Here is a 27,050-nt window from a genome sequence, read left to right as displayed (position 1 = left end):
ATTTATCTGTTGTGTAGCTGAAGCTTGTCTTTCACCAAATGTTGTTGATGCTTTTATCTGTACTTTCTGTTTCAGAGCAGCATTGATGATTGGACTAAAACCCAGTGGAGAGAGATTAATGTGGAACAGATGGATGTGCAGCTCAGAAGGTTTGCCAAGGCAGGTTACACAGCCATCTATTTCTGCAATTTGTCTGTCTCAGTGCCACCGCTTCCTCACTCTTCCCACCCACTTGGATGTTTCGGTGGGTTTATTGCTCATGTCCAAGTTGAATGTTCTGGAACAAGCTTTGTTTGGGGGTCTTTCCTTTAAAACTTTATTTTTCTGAATGGGTTTTCAGCCCCTGTGGAGTTATATGTAAAATCATGTTGTCACTTCTCTGAGTTAAGGCAGTATGGGAAATAAAAAAAGAGGGTGGGGGTTTATGGCACACCCCTCCAGACAAGAATCACTTTTACAGGTGGAATTTGCAGAGGTTCTTCTGCTCTGCTCATAGACATAGCTCCAAAGGGCTGGGAGCTGCAGGAAAGGTACTCATTTTTAAAGGGAGGGCACTTCTTTTGCTTGAAGTATTTCAATATTTTGTTGACAGTAGCCCTGCAGAAGAAAATTCCAATGGGACAAGAGAAGTATGAAGTAAAAATAACAACAAAGACTCCCCAGCCTATTTGCAGGACACCACAGCTGTGCCTCACAGACAGCACAGTGGTTGAATACAAAGTCTTGAATCTAACAGGCATAAAGCTTCTTCTTGTTTCGTATTTGTTTCATTCAGAAATAAATTATCTTTATTGCATGCCTATTTATTAGTCTTTTAAGAGAAAAATCAGATTTCATCATAGATGTCTTCTAAATTGCTTCAAAATTGTGAACTCCACCTATCCACTTCTGATACTTTTTTTTCCATAAAAAAAAAATCCCTGTGGTTTTGGTTCATAGGCTATAACACGGAGAAGTTGTTGGTTTTCAAAATTTTAATAAAATTCTTTTAAACCATTTTGAAGAAAAAATTGAAGGCTAATTTCCAATTTTTTTTTTATTTTTAAAATTAAAAAGCTTTGAATCTGAAAGTGTAGCAGAGAGTGTAACAGAATTTTTCTCTTTTTCTTCAATATACCAATTATTAACCACTTACAGTTTTAATAAAAGCACATTTAAACTTCTTTTTAATGCAGAAAGCTCCTAGCAGTAAGCACAAAATTGTGGTATTTTATAACAAAATGAAAATGAAAAAATAATTGACTGTCATCTTTTCAAATAATTGATAAAAATTTTAAGGGTTTTTTTATTGAATTTCATTAATCCTACCAAGTAACAACAAAATACTGCAAATATCTACATCACTCCCCAAGGTTTCTAGTCTGCAGATACTGAGTGTATCTTACATCAGCTTCAATGGCAGCTGTACAAATAAACTTACCTTTAGTGTTATGAAGTACAGAACACCAGAGTACAAGACAAAACAAAGCAAAAAGAAAAAAAAACTGTAAGAGCATCAAGAAATATTTCTGCTAGGTTGATTAAGTCCACAATTTGGTGGCACATCTAAAGGTGTATCTGGTATCTACAGTGCATTTAACTTAGTTAATTGTGTTTTTTAGTTGCATTCCACTTGAACACTTTGTTATATGCTTATGTTGGACTTTTTCATTGACTTAATTTTCTCCATGCTGTCTCTTTTCTTTGCAGGCAAGGCTTTTAGTAGCAGAAGACCTTCTCAGACCTTTTGGGACTCCAGTTTCATAAAGGTAGAAGATGAAGTCCAAAGCATAGTTGTCAATGCTGTGCAAGAGTTGAGTACTGAAAAGGTGAGAGATGTACCTTTTTTTTAACTTCTGTTTTTGCAGAATAGTATGTAACAAACTATTTTTTGTTTAAGTCTTGTTTCAAGAAATTTATCATACAATTGAATCTTTTCATGTGACTTACCTAGGTATCAAAATTCACAGCCTAGCAAAATGAACCTTTTGTCTGTGGTGCAGTTTACCAACACTGTGAATTACATATAATTTATTAAATTCCTCAATTACAAATATGAAATGTGATATATACAGATAGATGTTGTTATTATTGCTCTTATTATTCCCAGACTTTGGAAGAAATCAGCCAAACATGGACTGCCATGGAATTTTCTTACCAAGAGCAGAAAAGAATAGAAATTCCTTTATTAAAGTCCAATGAACAGCTGCTTGAAAGTTTAAGTAACAATCAAATAAGAATTTAATTATTAGAAAAATTATTATTGTATCAATATTATTCACTCCTTTGATATACTTGGCAAGTTAAAACTTTTTCTTCCTGAATCTTTATTGCATATTTATATTTTCTACAGATGTTAGTACTGGGAATTTATATGTATGCTGTGTGACTAAACATATTCTAAAAACATTCCCGTCTCCATGTAGGAGTTAAAAAAACCCTAAGTTTCTAAGCCTGTAATTCCTTCAATTTTTAAAAGATCCTTTATTAATATGCTGTCCATTTTCAATGTTTAAAGATGTCTTCTCTTATTATATACAATAATAACAATTACAGGAGAATTTGTTAACCTCTCGTTAGCTTTAGTTCCTCCATTTGATAAATAATTTTATTAGTGCCATTTTTTGTTTCTTTAGTGGCTTTTTTGTTTTGTTTGTTTTTCTAGTTTCATATGTACATGATTTTGAAAAGTAAATATGTGGTATATTTCATTGAAGAAGTCAAAGGCTGGCAAAGTAAATTAAACATGGCAAATTCTGTTGTTTCCATTTGGATGGAATTTCAATGCATGTGGTATCTTCATCAAAGTAATTATCTGCCTTGTTTTCTTTTCACACTGACTGGCAGCTGCTGGTGTCACAATTTGAGACAAAGATCTGTGGGTCATTCCATCACATGTCTTTAATATCTTCTTTTACTTACTCTTTGTTAGCTTTTTTACCTCCTGGAGGCACATAGAGATACAGTACTACTGAGGTGCTGAAATCTTTTCTGCAAACTCCATATCATTTAGCTAAGTGATGCTTGAAACACAAGTTTAAGGTCTGTTATTTTTTAATGGCTAAAGGTAACTACAACAATCAACATAAACACTTGAACTGGCAATAAGCAATATGCCTTAATTGTTCATTCTGACTAAAAAAAGTTACTAAACACTTGCATAGTAAAAATGATAATTTTGTGTTACCAATATACCTGTAATTCAATCCACAGATGCCAGGGAAAATCCTCATCATGTACAATTCTGAAAATCTAGTATAGGATAATGTTCTGTAGGGAACTTCTGTGCTTCAAATTTCAAATATATTTCTAATTGTTTTAATCTGCAATTTAGAAACATTGACAGCAGCATGTTTCAGTATATGCTAAAAAAGTATATTTTTTGTACATGTTGAGAACCCTGTTAAGAGCAATGAAATGATTGGTGGCGTTTAACATGCTGAAGTTTCGTCATGGTGCATATGGAAAAAGGCATTGAGCTTGCATGAGCAGAAATACTCTAAGTTAATAATTCTGCTAAAATCTGTCATTTTTATCTTGTTGAAGAGTTTTAATGGTATCATCAGTGATATTTGCAGTTCTCTCTGTTCATTTTACTTTTCCTTCACATTCAGTCTAAACACTGTCAAAATAGGTGTTTGTGGCTTTAATTATTTTTCTTTTCCATCTAAGAAATAGAAATTAAAACAAGTTGATTAGGTGTATTCTTCCAGCTCTTTTTCCCATGTTTTTCTTCTCTCAGTTTAGTAAACCATATGAAGTAGAAAAAAGAAATTTGAGAGTTTAAATAACTCCTTTTCTTTCTGTGCAGCAGTTGGTGACTGACATAACAGATAAAGAAAATGTGATGGAAGCTACGAGAAAGCCAAAGGTGTATGAAAGCTTTGAAGCTCTGCAGCAAAGGTAAAATTTCCAGTATGATTACAAACTCTTCTAGAGTGTAGTTCTGCAACAAGCAGGAAATGAGAGCTGTCAGATTGTTTCCTTTTTGTGCAAGTGTGAGATGTTCTGATGAATTTTTTTTTGTCATTTTTTCCTATTTGACATACTGGATTTCTACTGCTTTTTACATGACTCGTTGAACTTGAGGCATAGGCCTGTTATTTAGGGATGGCATGATGTCAAAATTGTCAAAGGCCTTAAAAGTATGTTCTGTTTCGATCAAATTCACTTTCTCCCTATCCATACTCTGGGAGTCCTCCTTTCACACCTGCAACAGGATGTGGTGGATTCGTGCAGCCAAAGTCCTCCTTCCACACACTTGCAGGAATGCCTTGAACTTCCCACCTGCATTCACTCTTCCTGACTTAGAGGCAGCCATGTTTAGAGTCACAGTCTGTTTCTTCTTGCAGGAAAATGTTGCAAGAGGAAGTTAAAAAAAAAAAAAAAAAAAAAAAAAAAAAAAAAAAAAAAAAAAAACAAACAAAAACAACACAAACCTGTTTCTTGAGACGTTACTTTTTTGTTCTGAGAGATACCAAGCTAATAGCTGGAGAGCATCAGTCCGAGAGAAATAAATATGCCTTCTTTTTCTTTCCAGAGAGGCATATCATTGAATATTTTGATTCTTAGTACTTTTTGTGTCAATACAAATGTGTTGTCATGCTTTTAACTCTTTTTACATCAGAAATAATATGTGTATCTTTTTAAAAATTGGTCTCTTTGCTCCCCCACCTAAGTGATTCTTATCTGCTTTTTCATTTGTTGCTTTGGTGGTTTTCTTTTTAAATTTATCTGCACATAACTGCCCTGTTGAGTTAGATTTTTTTTTTCATCCTTTACTTGCTAAGGCTGGACTCTTTGGAAGGTTGAAGAGGAGTTTCCCCTGCTCAGACTTACCATTTGGGGAGACTTTTCTGGCACAATTCCATTCCCCTGGTTTTCTTGGTCTGAATGAAATTATGTTCCCTTTCATTTTCTGGAAAGAAAATGTGAAAGGCTTGCCACCTTCTCTATCCTTACAGCTGTGTTCATCATTATTATTTTAAATTAACAGTGGGTTACATTGTTCTGTTATAATGTTTGGTCTGATTTTTACCTTAACTGGGACGGAATTCCTGGCTTTAAGATAATTGTTTAAAGCTCTGTCTCTTTTTCAGACTCTCTTTTTGTGAAAAAGCTTTGGCTGTATACTTAGAAAGCAAGTACATGCTTTTTCCTTTCTTCTATTTTGGTTTTTCAGCAGACTTGCTAGACATCCTTTGAAGAGGAGCACAGCCAAAACAGCTGAGCCTCTTTGTGTATTAATGTACTTCATTTTCTCTACAGAAAGGCAAGTTTTCCAGCTAACCTTGTGAGCTGATAATGTCATTGAACTGGACCTTTTTTCTAAGCAAATTTCTAATTTACTTTGAAAATAGGAACATTTTGCCTAAGGAAGGTAGTAAACTTCTTTTCTCCCAGCTAAGACGAGTACAAAGTGTTCAGCAGGAAGAGATGAGAGACAAGTTATAAATCCCGATCTGTCTTTGCTGGAAATTTAGCCACATGGAAGTTGCATAGTTGCGTTTGTTTGGATTTTTGGGTTGTAGGTTTGCAGGAATTAGAGATGGAAAAAGGTCAATGAGATCATCAAATGTGTTCTTCTTCTAGCATGGATTGATCTAATTTCAGGCAAGCAATGCATAGTGATGATAAGTAAGACTGGAAGATGGATGGTGTCTGGTAGGCTGTTGCTGACTGAGCTGCTGCCCCTTGCATGAGGAATGTTTTGTAGCTATTCTTCTGTGTTCCTCCCCTGAACAATGATCTCCTAGGTTTTGTGACGCCAATCTGCATAAAAGCACAGGCACTTAGATGTATTTCAGAAGCTTCATACTATGTTATCTACATGCCAGATGATACTCCTGGCCTTGCTTACTATCCAGCCACAGCCATCAATTCTCTGAGTGCTACAGTTTTTACTGTGCCTCAGGCAAAACCTTTTTTTTGCAGGGCTGTGAGTTGTAACTCAGAATAACTGATGCTTTCAGAGGTGATGAAGGCTTGAACATGGAGCCTTTTCAAACATGATGGTAGCCCCTCATAGATTCTTTGCATAACTAAATCTCAGTGATTTGTTTCATCCACATATAAGGCAAGCAAACAAGTCTTCTGTTTTAGGTGTCAGGCATAGAGTGTGTTGGTGTGGAGACAGTGATTTTCAAATTCCATGGTCTTTGGAGAGATGTGTAGCTACAAAAGGCATTTAGACCTTAATAAAGTAATTTGTAGAATACGCATTAGCCATAAAAATAACAATTTCAAGACTTCTCAGTTTTATTTCAATCTTTTTCCTTCAGACTCTTCTGACAAAAGACAGAATTGTAATTAACTCCATTCATTGATTTATCATTTTGGCCCAGCTTTTCCCCATAAAAACCTTGTATGTAGTAATCATGTAACAGAGAGTCATGCACTTTAACAGAGGCATGCATTAGTGTGATTGACAAAATCTAGCATAAATGGTTTCCTTATATATCTGATATTTTTGGATGAAAGTAGCCCATCATCTTACCAAACTTTTTGACAATGTTGCTGATCTTAAATTTCAAGAGAATACAGAGGAATATATAAATGTTGCCCTTAGGAAATAACAGCACAGAAAAGGAGCATGACAAGTGTAGATCTAATGATCAGATATGTTATGTGAAATCTCCATGAATTTTGCCCTCCTTGGGATGTAGATTAAATAGGCACTTTCAATTACATGAAATGTAACTTTTAGTTATATAAATTTGGAAAAATTAATAAATAATAAACTCAGAACATTTGTTACCTAATACTGTGTAATTTACTATAATTTAATAAATTTTCTATCTTTCTCTTGTACAGAAAATGTTTTTTAAAAGAAGTTTAGACAGTTTACTGTTTGGAAGTAATGAAAATAAAAAATGAGTACTAAAAATCACATAACTGATCAAGACTATGGTTAAATATTGCATTTCTCATACTTTCTCTTCTGCTGCTCTTTTTACTTCATCTTCTGTTATAGTTTCAGACCCCGTCCTGTCTTATCCTTTAGCACACACCTCTCCTAACCTCCAGCGCTCTCACACATCTCCTATCAGCTGAGCCTTTCAGCTGGTTCTGAGCCTCATATTTGCCAAGTGGCCAGCCAGCATGTGTGCTAACTGGGTAGTGGTAGGCCAGGGAGAACAGATCAGCAACTTCTGAGACAATAACTTATTGTTCTCAGAACAGTGCCGAATGCATAAGCATTCATGTTGCATAAAATCAATGTTGCTTGTGGTTCTAATGATTGATTGTCGCAGCAGGGAGGCCCCAGACTGAATGGACAAGTATATGCAGCTTGCTTCTTGGAGATAGTTTCTCCAAGATACAGCTATGTTTGAGCACATGGAAACAGAAAATACTGTATTATCTGTTCCTACTCTGGGGCTGTGAACACAGAAACTCCAGACTTTCTTATCTGGAGATTTAAGACAGTATGTCTGTGCTCAAATCAAGTGGATATGTAAAAAAAACCCAATATCTGGTGTCTCATCTAAATCTTACTGAAGGTACAGTGACAGAGAAAATGGAGGGAAAATCCACCCTCATTTCAAGTTTGTAGAAACTAGTGATGTAACAAAAATTCTTTGTGAAAATTAATGAGATGAACTTCCTTTATTTTTAGTACAAAATATACCATTTATGTTATGTGCATAAATGTATGCATGCTTGGGTTTTTTTTCTTCAAAAGGTGAAGTCTTGGTTGCTACACCTTGAGGAAACTGTATACAATGCAGTACATCTCTGCTTCATGGAGGCCACACTGGCCTATGAAGAGAGGCAGAGAGAACACTGAGTTTTTGACCACCCAGCCCAGGCTGAACTTTGTGCTTCATAAACCTGATGGGTTTTGGATGTGGAAATGGCATCTGGTAAGCTGAAAGAGAGCTTGGCAACAGCCCTGAAGGATTGCCACAAGAAGCAGGTTTGGACATTGCCTTTTTGTTTAATTCACAGAAAGTAAATACAGTGTGAAAATAGTCATATTAGTATAGTTTACATAGTAAATATTAAACATATTAGCATATTGCTATAACATATTAAACAATACAGCACCTACTGAAAAAAGAAACATGGATTTTTCTCAAATTTCTGCTGCCTCATTGGCATTTTTATCACATCTTAATTGCCAGGGTTTTGTAGGATTATTCTGAACTGAGACGAAAGCTAAAAGGGAGCATACTGCTACAATGGTGTGCTAAGAACAAAGTACACGTTCAGTGTGTATATATACAATTCAATACATATATACCCATATATTTGTGTAAGGAAGCCAAAACTATTGGTTGTGTTTATGTCAAACCAAGCAGTTTACGTCTATGTTTAGTTTTAGTCCCATTTCAGAAGGATACCTTGTGCAATTTGATTTTTTGCTTTACCCTTTCTTGCCTCAAACTTCTCCTGAATGTTTTTTGACTGCTGTGAGTACTCCTTCTCTTTGTGAAAACTTTCAGTAGTTTTGGTTTTGTTTTCCAACATAGAATATCTTCTGAAGGGAAATACAAAATAGGAAAGAGACTATTAAGGGGTCATGAATATCTGACAGAACTGTCTAAATTTTCCTTGTAGTAGAAAATGCATAATATCTTTCTATTGATATTTCCATGTATTTTTATATTTGTCTCCTTAGAATTACATGCAGTAGCTGACATTGGGGTTTTCCCCCCATTAATATGAAACCTGAATAATTCCATAGTCACTTTGTATTACATAACTCTGTATAGTCATTTATATCATATTTTGTAATCATGCCCTTATTGCTTTGTCTATTTTTAAAATGTCTCTGATCTTTCCTAAGGACTATTTTTAGTTTGCCAATAAATGTTCTTGTACAATTAGTGCAATTTCATAAAATTTGGTACATATCTCTATGGAGATTATAACCACAGAATTTTCAATTCCATTTCATGTACAACTTCTTATCCAACCATCCCTCCTACCCTGCCTAGCTGACCATCTGCAGCATTTGTGCTCACCTGGAATGTTGTTGTTTTGGAGATGGATCAATTTTCTGTTTAAACCAAGATTTCTTCTAGCATCTCATGTTGACTATCAGGAAATTTGTACGTACAAGCCAGTTTTTATGGTGAATTAGTTGATGATGTAGGCAGAACTAATTTCTAGTAGTAATAATGGTAGATGGTACTGGAAGCTATCTGATTTTAAAAGGTTACCTAAATCTTTTCAGGTCACTGAGCTCTTTATTACCGTGCTGCTTGGAGAACTTTCCTCGGGTGATCATGAAAAAATTATGATGATTTGTACCAAAGATGTTCGTGGCAGAGAGGTATCAGCAAGCCTTCAAGCCCAGAGGGTGTATGTTTGAATCAGCTATATTTTGCATTCACAGTTTGTTCTGCCTTCAGTAATTCACAGTGTGTTTTGCTCTCCTTTCAGAGGCATGTGCATCTCCTCTTCTTGTGGTGCCTTTATATAGGTGCAGACAAGTGAAATCTTGAATGTTTATTTAAACCCAAGTGTTCACTCTGTGTATGACTTTAGTTCAGGTAAAGCTAATGCTGTTGGTTTGAATGAACAGAATGTTTCACTGGATTGGAATTGAAATAGGAAAAACTTTTTATTTTCCCTCTGAGTCTCAGAAATAAAATAGGCTTTTTAGGTGGCATTCAGATAAGAGGAAACAAGGCTTGAGGAGAAAAATGAAACTCACTGTGGTCAAAGTAATGTCAGCTCCCTTGCAAAGACTGCATTGTTTGTCTGGAGAGGCTTTGTGTTTTGCTGTAATAGCTCTATTAAAATCATCTTCTATTACAGTTGCATCTGTATAAAAGCACAAATGCCTTGAGGTGCATCTAATCCTTTATAATAGATTGTAGTAGTTATTAGTCATAAGTGGCTAGGAATGGGGTGTGAGCTGCAGCTTTGTGTTGGGTGGCATTTGTACCACCTGAGTAGCTCCTACCTGGCATCATAGCTCTTTGGTGCTTCTTAGGTCTCCAGTTCCAGAGCTTTTGCTTGTTGTCACAGGTATGCTTAGATGGGATGATGTCCAGAAATGGTTTTGCCAAAATTCGTGATGCTCAGTTTCAGTACTTTAATGAGTATCTGGGAAATACCCCTTGGCAAGTTATTACAGCTTTGACTGACAGGTAATGGCTGTTATAAACAACAGTGCCTGCTTTATCTGTTTCAGGAATGATAAGTTAAATGTTTCTTAGAAGTTCAGAGTTCTTTCCTACCTCATAGGTGTATTTATGAAGTTATCAAGACACAATATATTTCAAAGTCTATGAGCATGTAGGTGCACATTCTTAAGAAATGGTATGACTTTAATGGCCACTACATTTCTAAAAACCGAAATATTTTTTGCATAATTTAAGATATATAATCATTGTCTAGTCTGAAGGGGAATATGAGCAGATCTTTGCCAAGGTTAATCAGGAGTTTTCAGCAAAGTGGTTTTTTTTCCCATTTGTGAAAGTCCAAACCACTGTATATTTTTTTTTTCCCACACTACATACAGTGAAACATTTTCTTCTGGGCATGTTTTGGCTCCAATATGGAATTTCTTGTTAAAATAAGTGATCAAAAAAGATACACTCAGGCATCCTGGCTAGCTTAATGCTTACAACCCTCAGCTAGGAGGCCAAATTATGGGCTTCAAGTCTTTGAAATAAGCAAAGCAGCAACTATAGCCTCCTGTTTCCTGTCCTACGTGATCACTGACAGGATCTTCCTTTTTGATAAAAATACTGATGTAGTTAGTTTTCTTTTCTAAAATAAGCACCTTCCAAGTAATACCACACCATGCTTTTACATTAATATGGAAGAGATACATTTGTGGTTTAGGACATTAAATTATAATGAGAAAGTGGACTTGGAATAAATAATCCATGAAACATAAGAGTTATTAAAAAGCTCCTGATATTGTAGAAGTTCATTGCAATCCAAAAAATCCCTTTTCATATGTTAAGGTGTTCTATTACTCCAGCCCAGGCTCTCCACCTAGCAGTGAGTGGTGCTCCTGCAGGACCAGCTGGCACAGAGACCATGGAAGATTTAGGCTGTGCCTTGGTATGATGGTGAAAATTTTCAACTATGCAGAACACATGGATGATGAGGTGAGATGTTCTGTTAAGCAGTATGGAGATTGTTGTTTAGCTTCTTTTTCATGTGAATTACACTGGAAACTGCTGCTTTCAAGAAAAAGATGTTAAGTCTTTTAATTTTAGTCTGTAGGGAATATCTATAAAGGTTTGGTCCAGACAGGAGCTTTGAGGATGCTTTGGGGAATTCAATCATCTCTTGGTAGACATCTAGTCAGTAGTGGCAGTACAATTAAAGCCTATCCACAATAAAATTAGGAAGAAAAAGAAGTGAGTGTGCTAGGAGTTCTTCTTTGTCCTTTGCAGGCTATAAATACTGAACCAGTAATATCTTCCTCCAAAGTTCCTTTGAAACTATTGGTAAATGAAAAACTAGATGGCAACACAAAATCATCTGTGTAATGTACTACCCAAAAATAACTTTCTCTTCAAACTGCAGGAATAAATGTGAATAAATCCTGTCCTACCAGATTACAGTTAAATTTTGCTATTGAAACCAGTTCAAGTCCTACCATGTGGATCAAGGCATCCTATGAGTGAGAAGTTTGGAGGGATTCAACTTTGCAAGAAGTCTCCGTGGTTCCAGGACTTTCCAGTGCTTTTGAGACATGCCTTGTTTTTCCACTATCCTATGTTTACCTTTTTCTGTTTTGGGTTTTTTTTACTTAATATTGTCTCCTGGCCTTTTCAAACCCTCTGCATCACCACTAGTCTTCTTTATTATGTGTTTCAAAAGGTGATTCTTCCTATAGACATGCTTCAGCCACATGCACTCTCTGTGGCTCTAATAGTCCAGTGTTTTCCTTCTGAATTCAATGCCAGACAGATTACTAAAAGTTGAAATACCTCTTGCTAAGGTCTAGTATGTTTTATTTTTTTGGAGGTAGTATATTTCTTTTAACACTTCTTTGTGTCGTCTTTCTTTTAACAGATTTGTATTTCTTGGAGAAAACATTACACTGAAATCCAGAGTTGGAGTATTTATTACTATGATCCCTGGGTGTGCAGGTCAGACAGAACTACATGAGAACCTCAGGTTCTCCATTCATACTTAAATATGACAAAATTAAAACTGGTCATTTAATTCAGCAGTATATTTCTGGATGGGGGAAAAAGAACAAATATTTGGGTTTTTTCAGTAGTAAGAAGGAGCTCTGAGAGACAAATTTGCTGGTTTGTAGCTAGCTTGAACACAAAATTCAAGATCTCCTTTCTGCTAATATGTAACTTAAGTAATGATTTCTAATGAGGAAATTGTGAAATTGTTTAGCAATAACATTATTACTTCATGTTCCTTTAAAAATGAGATTAAATTAGTTTTTTTCATTTATGTCATTAAAATTTCTGTGTTTTTGTTCTAAAAATTTGAGCAGTTATATTTAGAAAAGAAACAGTAAAACCTCCAAAGGTAACCAAGCCTTCATATAAAACCACTAAAGCTCTCCAAAAAATCTAAGAGCTTTAAAAAAGGATGGCATTTTTAGCAATGGTTGTGTTGCACTTGGCTTCCAGACCCTGTACAGCTGCTGGCTGTGACCCCAGTGATCAGTGGCAAGTGACACCACTGCAGCCTGTGCCTGCTCTGAGTTTGGGCAGTACCTGTCTGTGTTTCTCAGATGCCTCTTTTGTGCAGCAGTGTTATGGAATATTAACAATCACCAGTGCTTAATTAACTCATTTTGCTTTGAACTAGGGTTCTTGTCAGCTTTGATTGACACATTTGATTTAGCTGACTTATTCTTACCATGTTTAAATACTAATCTGTGCATTTGGATTATGGGGTTTTTTTCTTCCCTAGAACCTGTTCCATGGCTGTCCCTGACATTGAACTGGTCTCTGTAATAATGTTGGCTGCTGAAGGGTTTATTGATGCCTGTCTGTTAGCCAGGAAGTTCATCATCTTCTAAGCTCTCTGCAGGGAGCTGCTCTCTGAACAGGTGAGGGTTCTTTGGGCTTCTGGATTTAATACGTATCCATTAGCACACATTCCGTACCAGTGCAGCTGAATATTCCATAATAGGAGGGATTTATGCGTATTGTCTTATCTTGTATTTTAAAGACACTCTAACTCACATGTCCATCCTTAATAAATTGTCAGACAAGAATATGGAAAAAAAGTATAATTTCTTCTTACCTTTGGGTGTTTGTAATATGTTAGTTTTGCATTAAATAATTGTGTATCACCACGTCATACCTGGGATGACTGACTTCATTGTGCTGCTGTGTGACACTCATGTAAATAACTATCTTCTGGAGAAGAGAATAACAGAGTATAAATTATTTTGAAAAATATGTATCATATTGCAATTGAATGAACATGTCTTTAAACTTTCCACAGTAAAAGCAATGACAACTGTTTGAAAAAAAGGGGGAGGAAAAGCATTTCTAAATAATTTAATTATTATACTAGAAAGAATCTGTATTCAGAAATGTTATCTTAAAAATGTAAACCCTAGAAACAGTGTGATCTCTTCCCTGTATGTATGCTGTTTTAATAATCTTCGGTTGTATAATTTTTTGCAAGATGTTCCTAATATTCATTTTTATCAATGGTATTAGACCTTGAAGAACCCTTCAGCTTTAAGCCATAAACTCAAATAGCAGGCAGGGCCTTTATGAAATAAAAAACTTTATTTTCATGCCTGCATAATTTTGAAATTATGTCTAAATATCCTGAAGATTTCCTGACTCATTCTTGTAATTTTCTAGAGAAAATGCAATTAAACTGTGCATATCTAAAGATAATTAATATTGTTTGCTTCACTAGAACAAGGATTCCTTGAGTCTAATGATTACTTTGTCCTGGAGGCATGTTCTGAATTGAGAGAAGTAATTTATACCATTGTTTGCCACTTCAGTATTAATCATAGTTGCAATAATAATATTAACATTAATGTTTGAAGCAAAATCTAGAATGTTCTTCTTTGTTTACTTCTTAACTCTCATTTGGTTTACTTTTAATGGAAATGGGAAAAATCAAATACCTCTGAGAAAAAATGCTGGGCTTCTGTATAAAATACATAGCAGTTCAGAGAGTTCTGAGAGTATTGCTCCAGTGTTGGGACTTTTAGAACTTTAAATATGCCTTTGAGGCACTGGGATCCTAGCCTTTGGAAAGGATCCTCAGCCTGCTGCAGAACAGGGTTATCAGTCAGGGCATATGTTGTGAAGGGACTTCTGGTCCTGTCATACCATGGCAAAGGAAGTCCTTGTAAACTGGACAAGCCATACACCAGGCTGCTTTTAAGATGCATATCTCAACACCCTTTCAACAGCTTTCACTCTTTAACACTCTTTTAGACAGCTAACAACAAAAAAAATTTTTGAAAAAACCCAAACTAAACAAAAGAAAGAAACAAAAACCCCAAAAAAACCAAACCAAAACACACACAAAAAAAACCCTTGCCTAAATCTAAGCAAAATCTTATTAAGCACAGTATATTCCTAAATTTCCTGGTTTCATTATCAATTCTGTTTAACTTCTTTGCCCAGATGTACCATTTCTAAAATATAGAGATTCCTTTTCAGTGCAGATAATAGGCATCTTTATTACATCAGAAATATTTTTTCTTACTGATCATGAATTGTCCCGAGTTTGGAAATTACTTTTTTTGATTATTATTATTATTCTTTGTGCTGTATTTAGTGCATTTGATTCACACTTAGAGAGCTACCACTGTCATAGAAGAGGATAGAGGCATGGCATCTGTCAGCTTAAAATGGTGTATTTTTAAGTTGTGAATTTGCTTCCAGTTTTGTTGTTGTTTTGGGATTGGTTTTTCTGGGGGTTGTGGGGGTTGTTTGTTTTTTCTTTTCTTTTTTTTTTTTTTTTTTTTTTCTGGAGGGAGAATTGATAATACTAATAGGCTTTATTTATATTGAATTCCTACGTGTGGCTGCAGAATATGTTTTCAAACTTTACCCAGCTGGTATCCAGTTAAGAATAGGGGACCAAATTGTGAAATACTGAAAATTAAATAGATATACAGATATATATATATTTCAGCCTTTTATATTTTTTAGTCAATCTCTAATGCTGATCACAAGCCACTGAAAGACTACAAGTGAACAAAAAATATTTTGTTTTACTCTGTGTAAAATTATTGTTTTCCTCATGAACATTACCACTTAGGTTTTTTTCATGTGCTAACATGGCTAATTAAAATGTCTCTGTAGGGCTGTTATGACTGGGGACTTCATGCTATCAAGTCAGTTTTGGTAATTTCTGGGTCCCTGAAACAAGGAGACAAGAACAGACCTGAGGATTGGGTAAAATATGTTTCTGGTGTTTTGCCTTTGAATAAAAACAGATGCCTAAAAAATTATTTAATGTTCTTGTGATACATTGTTTACCCTCCTTTTCCATGTGCTTATATGAGTCTTAAGAGACTTCAATTTGCATAAAATAGTGACAGATGATATCCCAATTTTCACAGGCATGATCAGTGACCTGTTTCCATCTCTGGATGTTCTGAGGATGAGGAACCTACAGTCTGAACAGATGGTTAAACAATCTACCCTGGAGCTATACTTGCAGCCAGAAGAGAACTTTATTCTCAAAGTAAACTAATTCATGGTCTTTAATTACTCCCCTTAAGATTTTGATCCAGATAATTGCCAATGGGTTGGTTGTATTAGACACAAAGATTATTTTTGAGTACGTTAAAGCATTGATAAAGTGTCTCTCAATGACTCAGTATTTCAAAGGCATTTTATCACAGCAGTAATGTTCTTCAGTATGATAAATATGTCCATAGGGAAATATGTGTCCTGTTAGGAAAAGCTCTGTACAGTGACAAAAATATTTGTTTGTGCACAGTAAGAATTTGTATTTGGTAACAAATTCATTGTTGGTCAGATATTTATAATGAGGTAAGAAGAGTAAGGGAACAAAAACCTATAAATAAGGAAGTGTGGATTTGGAATGTGCATGGCTATGTGTGACTTTTGTGTGATCTGGCTTTTATGTATGGTATAGTGTATGTTGTGCTATACACATTAAATGCATGCATGTACATGTATGCATGCATTTATACTCACAAGAATTAGTTGCCCATAAGCTAAATCTAAGGACTAATTTATTTGAATTACAGACAGGGTGAAAAAGTGAAATATAGGAAAAACTGGTTAGTACACAGACCAAATAAAAAGTGCATTATTCCCACCTTTCTTCAAGGAACATCCACATCTGCTGTATGTGGCAGCACATCCTTACCTTTATTGGGGTATATTGGAAATAACCAAGCTGGTTGAATGTGACTGATCAGAAGATTTATAAAGGATTTTGTGCTGCTCTTCTCTCTTGTTCCATTATCCTGACAGAAGGGTGAAAAAAATTAAGGTATGCCTCAGGGTATTATGAACTTTACAATCAGCCTTCTATGAAGTATTTTGTTTCCTGTTAACTGGGTAAATCAGAAGACAAGCACTGAAGATCATGAAGTTTTTCCTGTTAGACTTAGGAAAATCAGAGTGAATACTCTTCACTGAAAGAGAAATCTACAAGTAGCCAAGTTATTTCTATTCTGTGACTCATACAACTATTTCTTTGGAAGCAATGTATTACTTTAGGAGATTGACTGTATTTTTCTGAATTACAGCTGTACAACTGGTTGCAGAATCCACTCTGCTAAAGCAGTGGCAAAATTGTGATAACTGTTCTGTATCCTTGGGTTTTCACAGTCCTGCTGGACTATGTGGCTGTCTGGCAGAGCAGGATTTGTTCTCACTTGCTGAGGTAACTGTTTTAATTCCTTTGCACTAATTCTCTTATCATTTTCTGAGAGGCTGTGTTGCTTGATGCAACATTAGTTTTGCTGAAGCAAATCTGCCAAGAAATTGCAAGCTTATTTTTTCCTATTAAAAGGAATAAGAATGAGGAGGGGGAAAAAAAATCTTGTAAATAATTGTGTCTCTGTGATAAGAGCTACAACATGAGAGGAGAGGTGCTCACTGTGTGTCGCGTCTGTGTGGTAGGATGTCCAGCTGGAGGAGCAGCCGGCAGTGTGTCACTCTGTGTTTGTTGGTGGACTTGCAGGGAATGGAGAGGGTAAGGTACCTTCCTTGCAATGCAGCATGTTTTCCATCTCACCTTGTAAAGAAACTGCCACAGCTGTTGCATAAAAAATTCTTCGTGTTGCCTTTGCCTGAGGCTGCAGGGTAATAACACGCTGCTGAGGCCACTTGGTCAGCCACAAGATGAGCAATAGAAAGCTCAAATGTTGCAAGCAAATTCTACATTTTATGTGTTCTTTCCATGTCCCAAAGGACAGTTAATCATGGCATGAAGTAATGAACATTCAATTTGACAGATAGACTAAGTAATACTTTGTTCTGGAAGGAGAAGCAGGATGTTTTAATTAGACTTCTAGACAGACATCATGGAATTTCCTGCCAAAACACTAGACAAATAATTCTAATACATAATGCTTACCTATTAATGCTACTAAATGTTGGCAGCTGCATAGATTTTCTTCTCCATTTAACACTTTCTATTAGAATTGAGTGCAGAGTATGGCTATTTCAGACTGGGAATCTCCTTTCCTATCCTTAGGCTTATTGGAAATTTGGGACTAAACTAGCACAGAGACAAGAGTAAATTAATTTAAACTGTTGGCTGAGCGCAGGGATTCAGTCAGAGATCCAGTTCAGGAAGAAGTCAAAAATTCCTACTATATGAATATGGTGTCACTAATATTCACCCTGCTCCTTCCCTTCAGGTTCTGAAAGTTCTTCATCACCTGTATGTGAACACAAAAGAAATGCCCATTAATTGACTTGATGCAGAGTTCTGACAGCTGATGAACTGTGTGGTTTTATACACCAGGAAATCTGAGAGTGGAAAGATGGCAAGAAACACCTATGTTCTTGATAGGATGTCATTCTCCATCCAAAATAGATAATACCAGAATTCAGAGAACATGTAAGAGATAGAATTCTTCCATTTTTCTGAGGTTTTGATGCAATGAGACATGAGTGCAGAGCACTGGAGGTTCTGGAAAGGCTGGAGGGCAGGGCAGGATGCTGGTAGACAGAAAGTATTAGCCTGCACAGTTCTGATCCAGCTGTCTTGAAGAGCACGTTATTTTCTTCCCAGACCCACAGTACCTCCCTTATATCTCCCATATCAGGAAGACTAATGGCCAACTCTCCTGTAATCAAAACAAAAATAGGTCATTATTACATAAAATGCAGTCATTTTGCTGTATTAGTGTTCACTGAATTTTTTGTTATCTTAAATAACCACATAATAAATACGCAAAGGAGGAAAACATGGGTTTGATGTTACAAAAGCTTCTTGTTTCAGTGATGTGTCATCTTCTGAAGTTTTAATTGCAGTACAGTGTTGTTGTTTAAGCACTTAAGTGATAAGATTATATTGAAATATAATTTGCAGTTCTCCTGTCATCTTCTCTGAGAAGACAAGCCAATGTTACCCATGAGGGGCCAAAAAGATTTGTTTAAAATAGGGATATTGATCCTATGTAGACTGAGTCCCTAACACTGTTATGGATGTAACAAGGTGTGCCATTGAGACACAATTACAGTGGCTTTCCCTTTACCTGTTTTCCCATTCTTCTTCCTTTATTTTTCTGGGGACAGTTTTGCAGTGTGCATTCCTTTTTCTTTTATTCTTATAATTTCTTTGGTTTTCACTATTGCTAAGTAATATTTAAAACCTAATTAACACTTTGTCTTGCCTATTTGGCACAAAAAAGAGCCTTAAATTAGCCTATGAATACTGTAATGCTGATTGTGCCTCCTAGAGGTGAGCTGATGTAACTCGAGGTATCGATGATGAGATTATTGAAGGTGATATTTGGAAAGGCTCTCAGTATTATTGAAGTCCTTGCATCACTGTACTATGGTGATGCCTTAAGTTTTAGCTTTTATATTTTTCAGATTCTGTGCTGCTTTAGTGTGTGGTTCTGAGCTTCATATTAAGGAGTGGTAAACTCTCTTCACAGAGTAGCTACACAAAACAATTCCTTTCCTAGCTTGGGACCAAAGACAATCAATACAAATTTCAGGCCCAAGAGCATAAACAACAGCGGAATGAAGAGAGAAAAGCAAGAAGGATGGGGCTTCATAACCTAAAGTTATAATTGGACAATTAACTCCAATATGCTAATGGACCAGAACTTATAGAAGCGTGAGATTTTCTGATAGTCATCCATTTTGTGTCCATTTTGGGTCCATCTTGGGTGTAGCCCTGGCTGGGCTCTTGTACTGCCCAAGGTGTGTCCATTGAGGCCTTTTAATAAATACCTACTTTATTCTTTAATTCTGTCTAGCCTCTGTTCTAGGTCAGCCTTCACAAGGCATCGATGGAAGGTTAGTGTAGGAAATCTAAATCAGTCAGTGTAAGCACAGTAGGATACAGACTTCTTTCCTTCTTATTAATTATACAGCTAAACCAATTTTGTGGGCTCTGAAATGCTGTAATGTAATGAAATCCAAATCTAACATCTGAATGTAATAATTGGAAAGTGATTGGAGTTTTATGCTTTCCTGTCTTACAAACTTCAACTGTAGTAATCCTCTGGTTACTCAGCAAGGTGCCTGGTGGGGTGAGCCATATAATCTAACTTCATCTGAGAAACAGGAAGTGGCTTTTTCAAGAATCATTTTGGAGCACCTAAATTTAGGCTCCTGCTCTGAATCATCTTCTGATTACTTTCATTGACCTTGAGAGAGATTTTCCCCTCCTCTGCTTTTGTCTGCTTTCAGGAGAACTCACATCAGCAAAGCAGCCTAGTCACCTTTTAATTTAGTTAAACTCTAACAAACTCATACTAGGTCAAGTAAAACCTTTTGAATTTGTCACCCTCTGTAATTCTGGTAAAAAACCTCTAAGGCTCTGTTAAACAGAGTTTGTTTAGCTTGTTTAAGGAATAGTGTATGCATTGTGTTGCAGATAATCCTCTGTGGGGCTGTAATAAACGATTGCCTTGATCACGTTCCTGTTATACAGCATATCCTAACTTTCTTTTGCTGAAAATTTTACTGATGATTTCTAGGTTGTGACCCTGACAGAGTCATAGGCACAAATTCACTGCTTGTAAATGTGGCTGCTGTCTGAGGTACACCTTTATGAGCTGCTGCCCCAGGTACAATATCCGGAGCTAGTATTCATCACCCAAAACCCCAGGACATGGAGTAGAACCTGTAAGTATCTGATTATATTAGTTGGCATTTTAAACATCCAGTTTGAAGATTAATTGGAACAAACTCCATTATTTATACTAAGTCTTCCTTCTAATTTTTATTCTGTTAATTTATTATTTATTTGGTGCCCACATATATTCTTAAATAGGCATTTCAGAAAATTTTGTCATCAGTTGAGTTTTTTCTTCTCTTATGTGTATTGTTTAATCAGAGCAGTAATGTGGAGGGCTGACCCTGATTGAATGTCAGGTGCCCCCCAAGCCACTATTACTCCCCCTCATCAGCTGGACAGTGGAGAGAAAAATATGATGAAAAGACTGTTGGGTCAAGATAAAGACAGGGGAATCAAATCCTCAGCACACTGTCATAGGCAAAACAGACTCAACTTGGGAAAATTAGTTTTATTTATTATCAGTCACATCAGAGCAGGGTAGTGTCAAAAAAGCCCCCCAGAAATCTTAAAATTTCCTTCCAGTCCTCCCTCCTTCCCAGTTCAACTTCACTCCCAGTTTTCTCTCCCTCTTTGCCCCATTAGCACAGGGGGATGGGAAATGGGGTTGCAATCAGCTCATCATTTTCTCTGCTCCTCCTTCCCTCTCAGGGGAAGTACTCCTCACACTCTTCCCCTGCTCCATCACTGGGTCCCTCCCATGGCAGACAGACCTCCATGAACTTCTCCAGCTTGAGTCCTTCCCTCAGGCTGCAGTTCTTCATAAACTGCTCCAGAGTGGGCTCCTCTCTATTTAGGTTCACAGGCTCTCCCAGAAACCTGCCCTAGCACAGGCTTCCAGCATAGGTTTCCAGACTTTTTGAGGCATCTACCAACTTCTGTGTGGGGTACCTTTTATCCATAGTAAGAGAAATTCAGGCTCCAAGTTCATTTAAATCATTGAAAATAATGCTCACAGCAACTGTGCACCATAAATTAAAGCCTTAACATTTTCCTATGGCCACATTTATGCACAGATAATTTTTTTTGCCAGCTAAATTAGTTTCACACAAAAAAAAGTGAATGAGATCTAGAGGAAGCAAATAACTTCATCACCCTTCTACTAGGCTTTTGAACAATTTATAGAGTTGTATTTGTGGAAGATGAATTGTAGAAGTTGTCATACTATGATATATACTTGTCAGTGGAGGATAGAAAACATGAGCTGTTAGTTGGAATCACCTCAGTTTGAAGGTATGGTTATTTTTGCACTTTTTTTCAGTATATTCTGCATAGGATATTCTCAAGTGATTAATGGTGTTTTGATTGCATTAACTTGTATTGCACAACTTTTTAATGCTTAGGTGAGTAAGAATTTTCCTGGGGAGATTAGAAGTCTGTTGGTGTAGAAACATGGATCTGATGATCAGCTGTTATCAACTCTGCTGTTGTCTTTGAGGGTTAATATCTGATAGGAAAATACAGAGCTTGAAAAAGAAAGATTTATCAGACAAACAAGCTTTTAGGTGCTCACAGTAAGTAAAGCTGTTTCTTGACAACTTTTTGTCCAAATGGTTTTAGGTAAGTTGAAAGCCAGGCCAAAAATTAAATTGAAATAATTGAGAAATTAATCCACCAACATCTTTTACCAGTCTTTGCTTCTCTAACGGTTATAGGGAGACTGGTGTTCTGTAAAGCCTGAGGTGGAACAAATGCACTTCAGCTGCAATCAGATTTCAAAAGCTTCTTATTAGAAGAAGTTGAATAAAAATTTTCAAGTAGAAATACTGTGTAAAAAGTAAAACAATTTATTTTAGCAATTCTTTGAGAATAAAAGAATGATGTATCCTGCTTCATCACTTTTTAGAATTTAGTCCTAGCCAGAGAGAGAGACAGAAATTATAGTTTGCTTTTAAAAGTAAACTGTGATGTGCAAGTGTTTGAGGTTTTTTCCTTTTCAATTCTAGTCAGTCTTTGTTCTCACATTTTAGACTGTACAGCTCCAGTACTTCATCGATTTACTTGTAATAAAAGGCAAAGCAGTCTAGCTTGTTGGAAATGCTGGAGTAGGAAAAACAGTGTTTATAGGTAATAGGCTTGGCGCTGTCTCTGAAGACAACCTCCAGACCAACAATTCATTCAAATACCACGCAACATCAGCAGTGCTCCAGAGTAAGTTCCACACAGATGTGAGAAACTTATCTTCCCTCAGCAGCAGTGATAAAATATATTCCACAGTTATTACAGTGTTATCACAACCATTGGCTACTGCTCTTGTCAGGGCCTTGGCAAAGATCATTGCTTTGCAAACTGGAAAACTTTGAAAGTTGTGGCAGGCAAGGTGAGAGGAGGAGGATTAAACTGCTTGGTGCAAACTGGAACTGACACTGTGCTCCCACAAGCTGCTGTCTGATTGCAGATGAGAAATTTGGCTTTACCTCCGTTCACAAGAAGCCTTGAGCCAGCTTTGGCCTAGCCAGGGTGTCTCAGCACGGTGCCTGTAGGTGTACCAAAATGGACAGTCGGAGGCTGAGTGTACTTTTGCCAGGTGCTATAAAACATGCAAGGAGGGTCAATCCCTTTCTGGTGGAGTTTGGAGTCTGTAGATAAGATGGATGCAGATCAAAGGAATGTTAATATACCACACAAATGAGAGGGCTGTATGTTGGCCAAAACTGCTATACTGGTGGTAGATTTTGGAACAAGAGGAGTCAGACAGTCAAAGCAAAATAGGCTTATAAAAACTATCTGTTTTGGTTTTTGTGGAGAACACGATCAAGGGAGAGCTGTCAGTGGATATGCCCTCTTTGCCATCCCTTTTTTTTTGTGCTTCCTGCAACTTGAACAGGAAACAACTATACAGAAAAAACGATGTGCCCTCTTTGCTGTACAACTTTTTATGCCATGAAAAGCACTAGTGAAGTAAGTTAATACGCTGCCTTGTCCTTTTAAATGTCTGGGCGAAGATACCAAAAAAGATTTTTCCATTTTAAAAACTTTCTATGATTTTAGAAGGCTTCAGATAAAATCTTTAGAAACATCTAAGTATGTTTGGTGTGTAATATAACTGCTTTTGCAATCAGTTGTGTAATTTTCCAGCCAATCTGCATTGCTGCTAATGGATTACATTTTCACCAGGTTTTAAAAAGTAGGTATAAATCCACAAATCTTAATTGAATAAGCTCTTACCCTGTTTTCTCTTTAATGTCTTCTGTTAATTTCTTCTGTATTCACATCAGATAAGCAAAGACCATTTTGTCTTCTTTATACCTTAGTTCATTCTTTGAAGTATTTCCAAATTCATGTTAACATAGAATCCTGCATTAACAGAACTTAATCAGCTTTTTGCCCATCAAAATGAATGGAAAGATTAGGAGAAAAGAAATTTGCTGTGCATCAGAGTGAGATCATGAGCTGTTGTAAACTGTCATAGTTCCTGTAACGGGGAATCAGCCTTTAAAAGACTTTCAGAAATTGCTCTGATCAGGGAGGGATTTTTCAGCTAATGACTGCCATTCCAGTAGCAACCATGGCCATGGCTCTAGGGTACAAAAGCATAACATTATCCATTGCAAAGAGAAGCTGATGAAAGGAGCTCCTGGGCAGCAAAGGCTGTGTATTCTTCTTGCAGGAAACTTCTTAAATAAACCAAAGATGTGAAGTCAACATCACAGGGCCTTGTTTTCCAAGTGTGTCACACCCACCAACAGTCCTGTGGCATAAAATTTAAGAGTTTATGAACCTTTAAGGACTTGCTGTGAAATTTTAATAGTATTCCTTCACACTTTAAGTCCGTGTTCTAAACCATCTACTGCTTCTTCTAAGAAAAAATAAGCCATATACAAAGCAGTGGACATCTCATTGTCTGCGGCTCTTCCTTCTGTCCACTGCTCTTGAGCCAAGTTCCTCTTGTTAAATGCTCTTCTACCAAGTCCCTCCACTAAGCACAGCAGGTGAACTGCATGACAAGCCAGAAACAATTAAATTGTGTTCCCTTTCCATTGCGTCTACAGCATTGTCTCAGTGAGCTGTGATGGAATGATTTTGTACTGTTGTGTGTAGATCAAAATGACGGCCTCTTACATTGTTTTTGTGTTTGTGTGTACCAATATTTCTTCCTGGTAAATGCATTCAAGTGATGCACTTAAGGGCCTTCATGTGTCTTTAGCCATCACTCCAAGCAATTATTTGGAGCAGTCAAATTGTGGATTGTTTTCTTAATGGAAAGAATCATTCACAGCAAATTGCACAAATGAGCAATATAAACTAAGTCTTGGTTCATAAAAAAGAGCTTAAGAGATGAACTTGTTAAAGTACAGTGATTCACTACTGTTTATTGCTATGTTCTTTCCATAGTTCAGAGGTTAAAAGATTTTTCTTACAGATCATATCACTTTTAATCTGCAGTATTTTCTGTCAGTTCTCATCTTATCTGTAGCCACATAACATTTTTTGAGGTATCTGCTAGAGTGGGTGAGATTAGCATGTAGTGTAGGGTTTTATTTAGCATTCCCCAAGGCATATGACTCACCCGCTCTGCCTCTAGAACAGCAGAAAATTTGAAAATGTTGCTTGATGGAGGCACGTTCTGATGCAAACTAATATTGGCACATTAATTCTGGGGTTCTCAATAATACTTAAGTCTGGAACACTGCCACAGAGAACAAAAATGTCCAAGTGTTTATAACTGTGGACATTATTTAAAATTTAGATCAAGAGGGATGATTCCTAGTTTGAGGTTTAAAATTATGGGTACACATTGAGCTAAAAGAACAAAATTGTCTTTTATATAATTAAGAGACTTAAAGCCTTTTATATGCAAGAAGTTTTTTCCCTTCTAGGGTAGGAAAGCAGGGTAAGTGCAGCCACAGCTTTTGCTCCCAGAATTTATGATCATCCAGTTCCAAATATGTTGAGGTTCTTCATTTCTGTCCTGTCTTCCAGCACACCTTCACTCTTTATCTTTTTGTTTTACTTCTCCAGTCAATAACCATCCTTTCAGCTGACTGTGACTAGACAGAAATGGCCTTGGATGCATTTGTTCCCTTTGTTGAGTTCACCAGTCAAAAAAAGTGTTGAGGTTTGCAGATGGTTCATTTCACTGAAAAATCTGTGACAATACTTGCATAGTCCTACTGGAAACTGCTTGCAGTGATGTATTTGCTTATTCTGCTTTGCCCAAGGCACTAATAAGTCTGCTGACAGTCAGGACTGTGGCAGTGCTGTGATGTCCAGCCTTCAGCTGTCCTGTGCAAGTGCAGTTTCCATTTCCTACAAGCTCTCATGAACATGTTGCCCAGTTTTTAAATAAGCAAGACAAGTTCAAAACCTTATACTTACATTTCACTCTTTTATTTTGCCCAACCCAAAGTATTTGAACACACTGTGCAATAGAAAAAAAATTTAAATCTGTAGTCTACACTTTTTCCTCTTCTACTTATTATACATGGAACTGATAATTATTTTTCTTTTTTTTAAATATATATAGGCATTTCTTATTGACAAATATTAAAGTCTTATTAAATTCTGGCTTTCATCATCTCAAAATCAATAGCAGGTGTATCGCGAATTCATTACATTATTGACTGGACAAAAAAAAATCTGGGTAAGATGTACAAAACTTTTGAGAAATCTTTTTCCTCTTGCCAAACAGTATTGAGTTTGCATTAAATGCTCTGCTGTGCTGTAAGGATTTTAACCACTGTATTTCTTAAATGTTTCATAACCCACTTTGGTTCAAATCCCAGCTCTGAGACAGAGAATTTAGGCTGCATGTTGAAGATGAGAGCCTCAGTCCCTGTGACAATACTGAAGTTTTCCTTGAAGTTCACCTATTGCTGTGGTTTGTTTTGTGCAGAATACTTTGTGATAATTTGGACAACAAAAATATATGAACTAGGAAGGAAGATTGTTAGTTTTCCAGTCCGCTTTTATAAATTCCTGGTGGTTTCTGCAGGTTTTTGTTTCCATGCACAAAATTTAAAAGTGCAATTAGAAATCAAACTTCTGTGGATGATGAATCCTGTCATATGTATCTGCGGAATACTTCACTAAGTGGCAAAATTGAGGATCACATCATACCAGAGTTCAGCATTATAATAATGCTTAATAAAAGTTGGTTTTATTTTATGTGTTTTCAACATGACTTAGCAGTTTTCTGTAGCTATTTTTTTTCTTACACATCTAAGGGAAGCAGTGCAGTTGGATACAAATTGTATAAACTCAAAGTTTATATCTCAATATTTTGCAGTTCTGTTGAATACATAAGGGTCTTTGAGTTAATTTGTTCACTGTTGTAGTAAATTTGTAACCTGATGGTCTGCATTGACCATCATGTAAGCACCTCATTTTGGGGAATAGGCTGAAATTTAGTACAATCACCTTAATTCTCCTTTGTCTGGGAGATTTTATTGCATTAGATTCCTGATTAAATGTCCTGATTAAATGATATCTATCCTTCATATTTTTGCACTTTATATATTTTGGTAAAGATCTTATTTAATCCTTCCCAGGAGGAGAAAATAATCAACTCACTGATTAATTTTCTGAGTGTCAGGATACCTGGGAATTTCACACTCAAAGCATTTCAGTTTCAAAGGATGCAGATGGATATGCTGTGAAACTTTCAAAAGCTGTGAAGTAGTCAATCAACTAAATCAGCAAGACTTTTCTGGAATTCAGAATCCCAAGGTGATATGTTCTCAAAGACTATCTGTGAGTTTCACTGATTGCTAAGGACTTCAATACTTAAAAAAAAAACCCAACCTTGTACGTGGTGAAACATTCCATAAATTTCAGCCAGCGTGATTTTGAATTCCTGATTTTGTTTAATTTCAGTTTTGTTTCATATGGTAATAATTTTTATGCCTTTGTTTTATATTTCAGGGATGTTTGGAAAAAAAAAAACTGAAGAA

General features: G+C 36.3%; 1 protein-coding gene across 5 annotated transcripts in view; it reads left to right on the top strand.

The window, feature by feature from the left end:
* DNAH11 (dynein axonemal heavy chain 11) overlaps positions 1-18,505 on the top strand; it is a 39,281-nt gene extending 20,776 nt beyond the window's left edge. The window contains exons 4-11 of one of the 5 annotated variants that reach the window (XM_068209127.1): positions 76-244; positions 1,690-1,808; positions 3,791-3,882; positions 12,838-12,976; positions 15,216-15,308; positions 15,476-15,600; positions 16,640-16,776; positions 17,759-18,505. In XM_068209127.1, coding sequence (XP_068065228.1) covers positions 76-244; positions 1,690-1,808; positions 3,791-3,882; positions 12,838-12,946 — 489 coding nt within the window. In that variant the 3' untranslated portion in view covers positions 12,947-12,976; positions 15,216-15,308; positions 15,476-15,600; positions 16,640-16,776; positions 17,759-18,505. Of the gene's footprint in view, positions 1-75; positions 245-1,689; positions 1,809-2,089; positions 2,202-2,644; positions 2,787-3,790; positions 3,883-12,837; positions 12,977-15,215; positions 15,309-15,475; positions 15,601-16,639; positions 16,777-17,758 lie in introns of those variants that run through there. The other 4 variants (XM_068209119.1, XM_068209143.1, XM_068209135.1 and 1 more) reach the window with 4 other exon arrangements.
* The last annotated feature ends 8,545 nt before the right edge of the window (positions 18,506-27,050 follow it).

Source organism: Anomalospiza imberbis, chromosome 1, assembly GCF_031753505.1.
Source record: "Anomalospiza imberbis isolate Cuckoo-Finch-1a 21T00152 chromosome 1, ASM3175350v1, whole genome shotgun sequence".
In the NCBI taxonomy this organism is placed as follows: Eukaryota; Metazoa; Chordata; class Aves; order Passeriformes; family Viduidae; genus Anomalospiza; species Anomalospiza imberbis.
The sequence above is the reverse complement of the archived record's forward strand: the minus strand, read 5'-3'. Positions and strand labels throughout refer to the sequence as shown.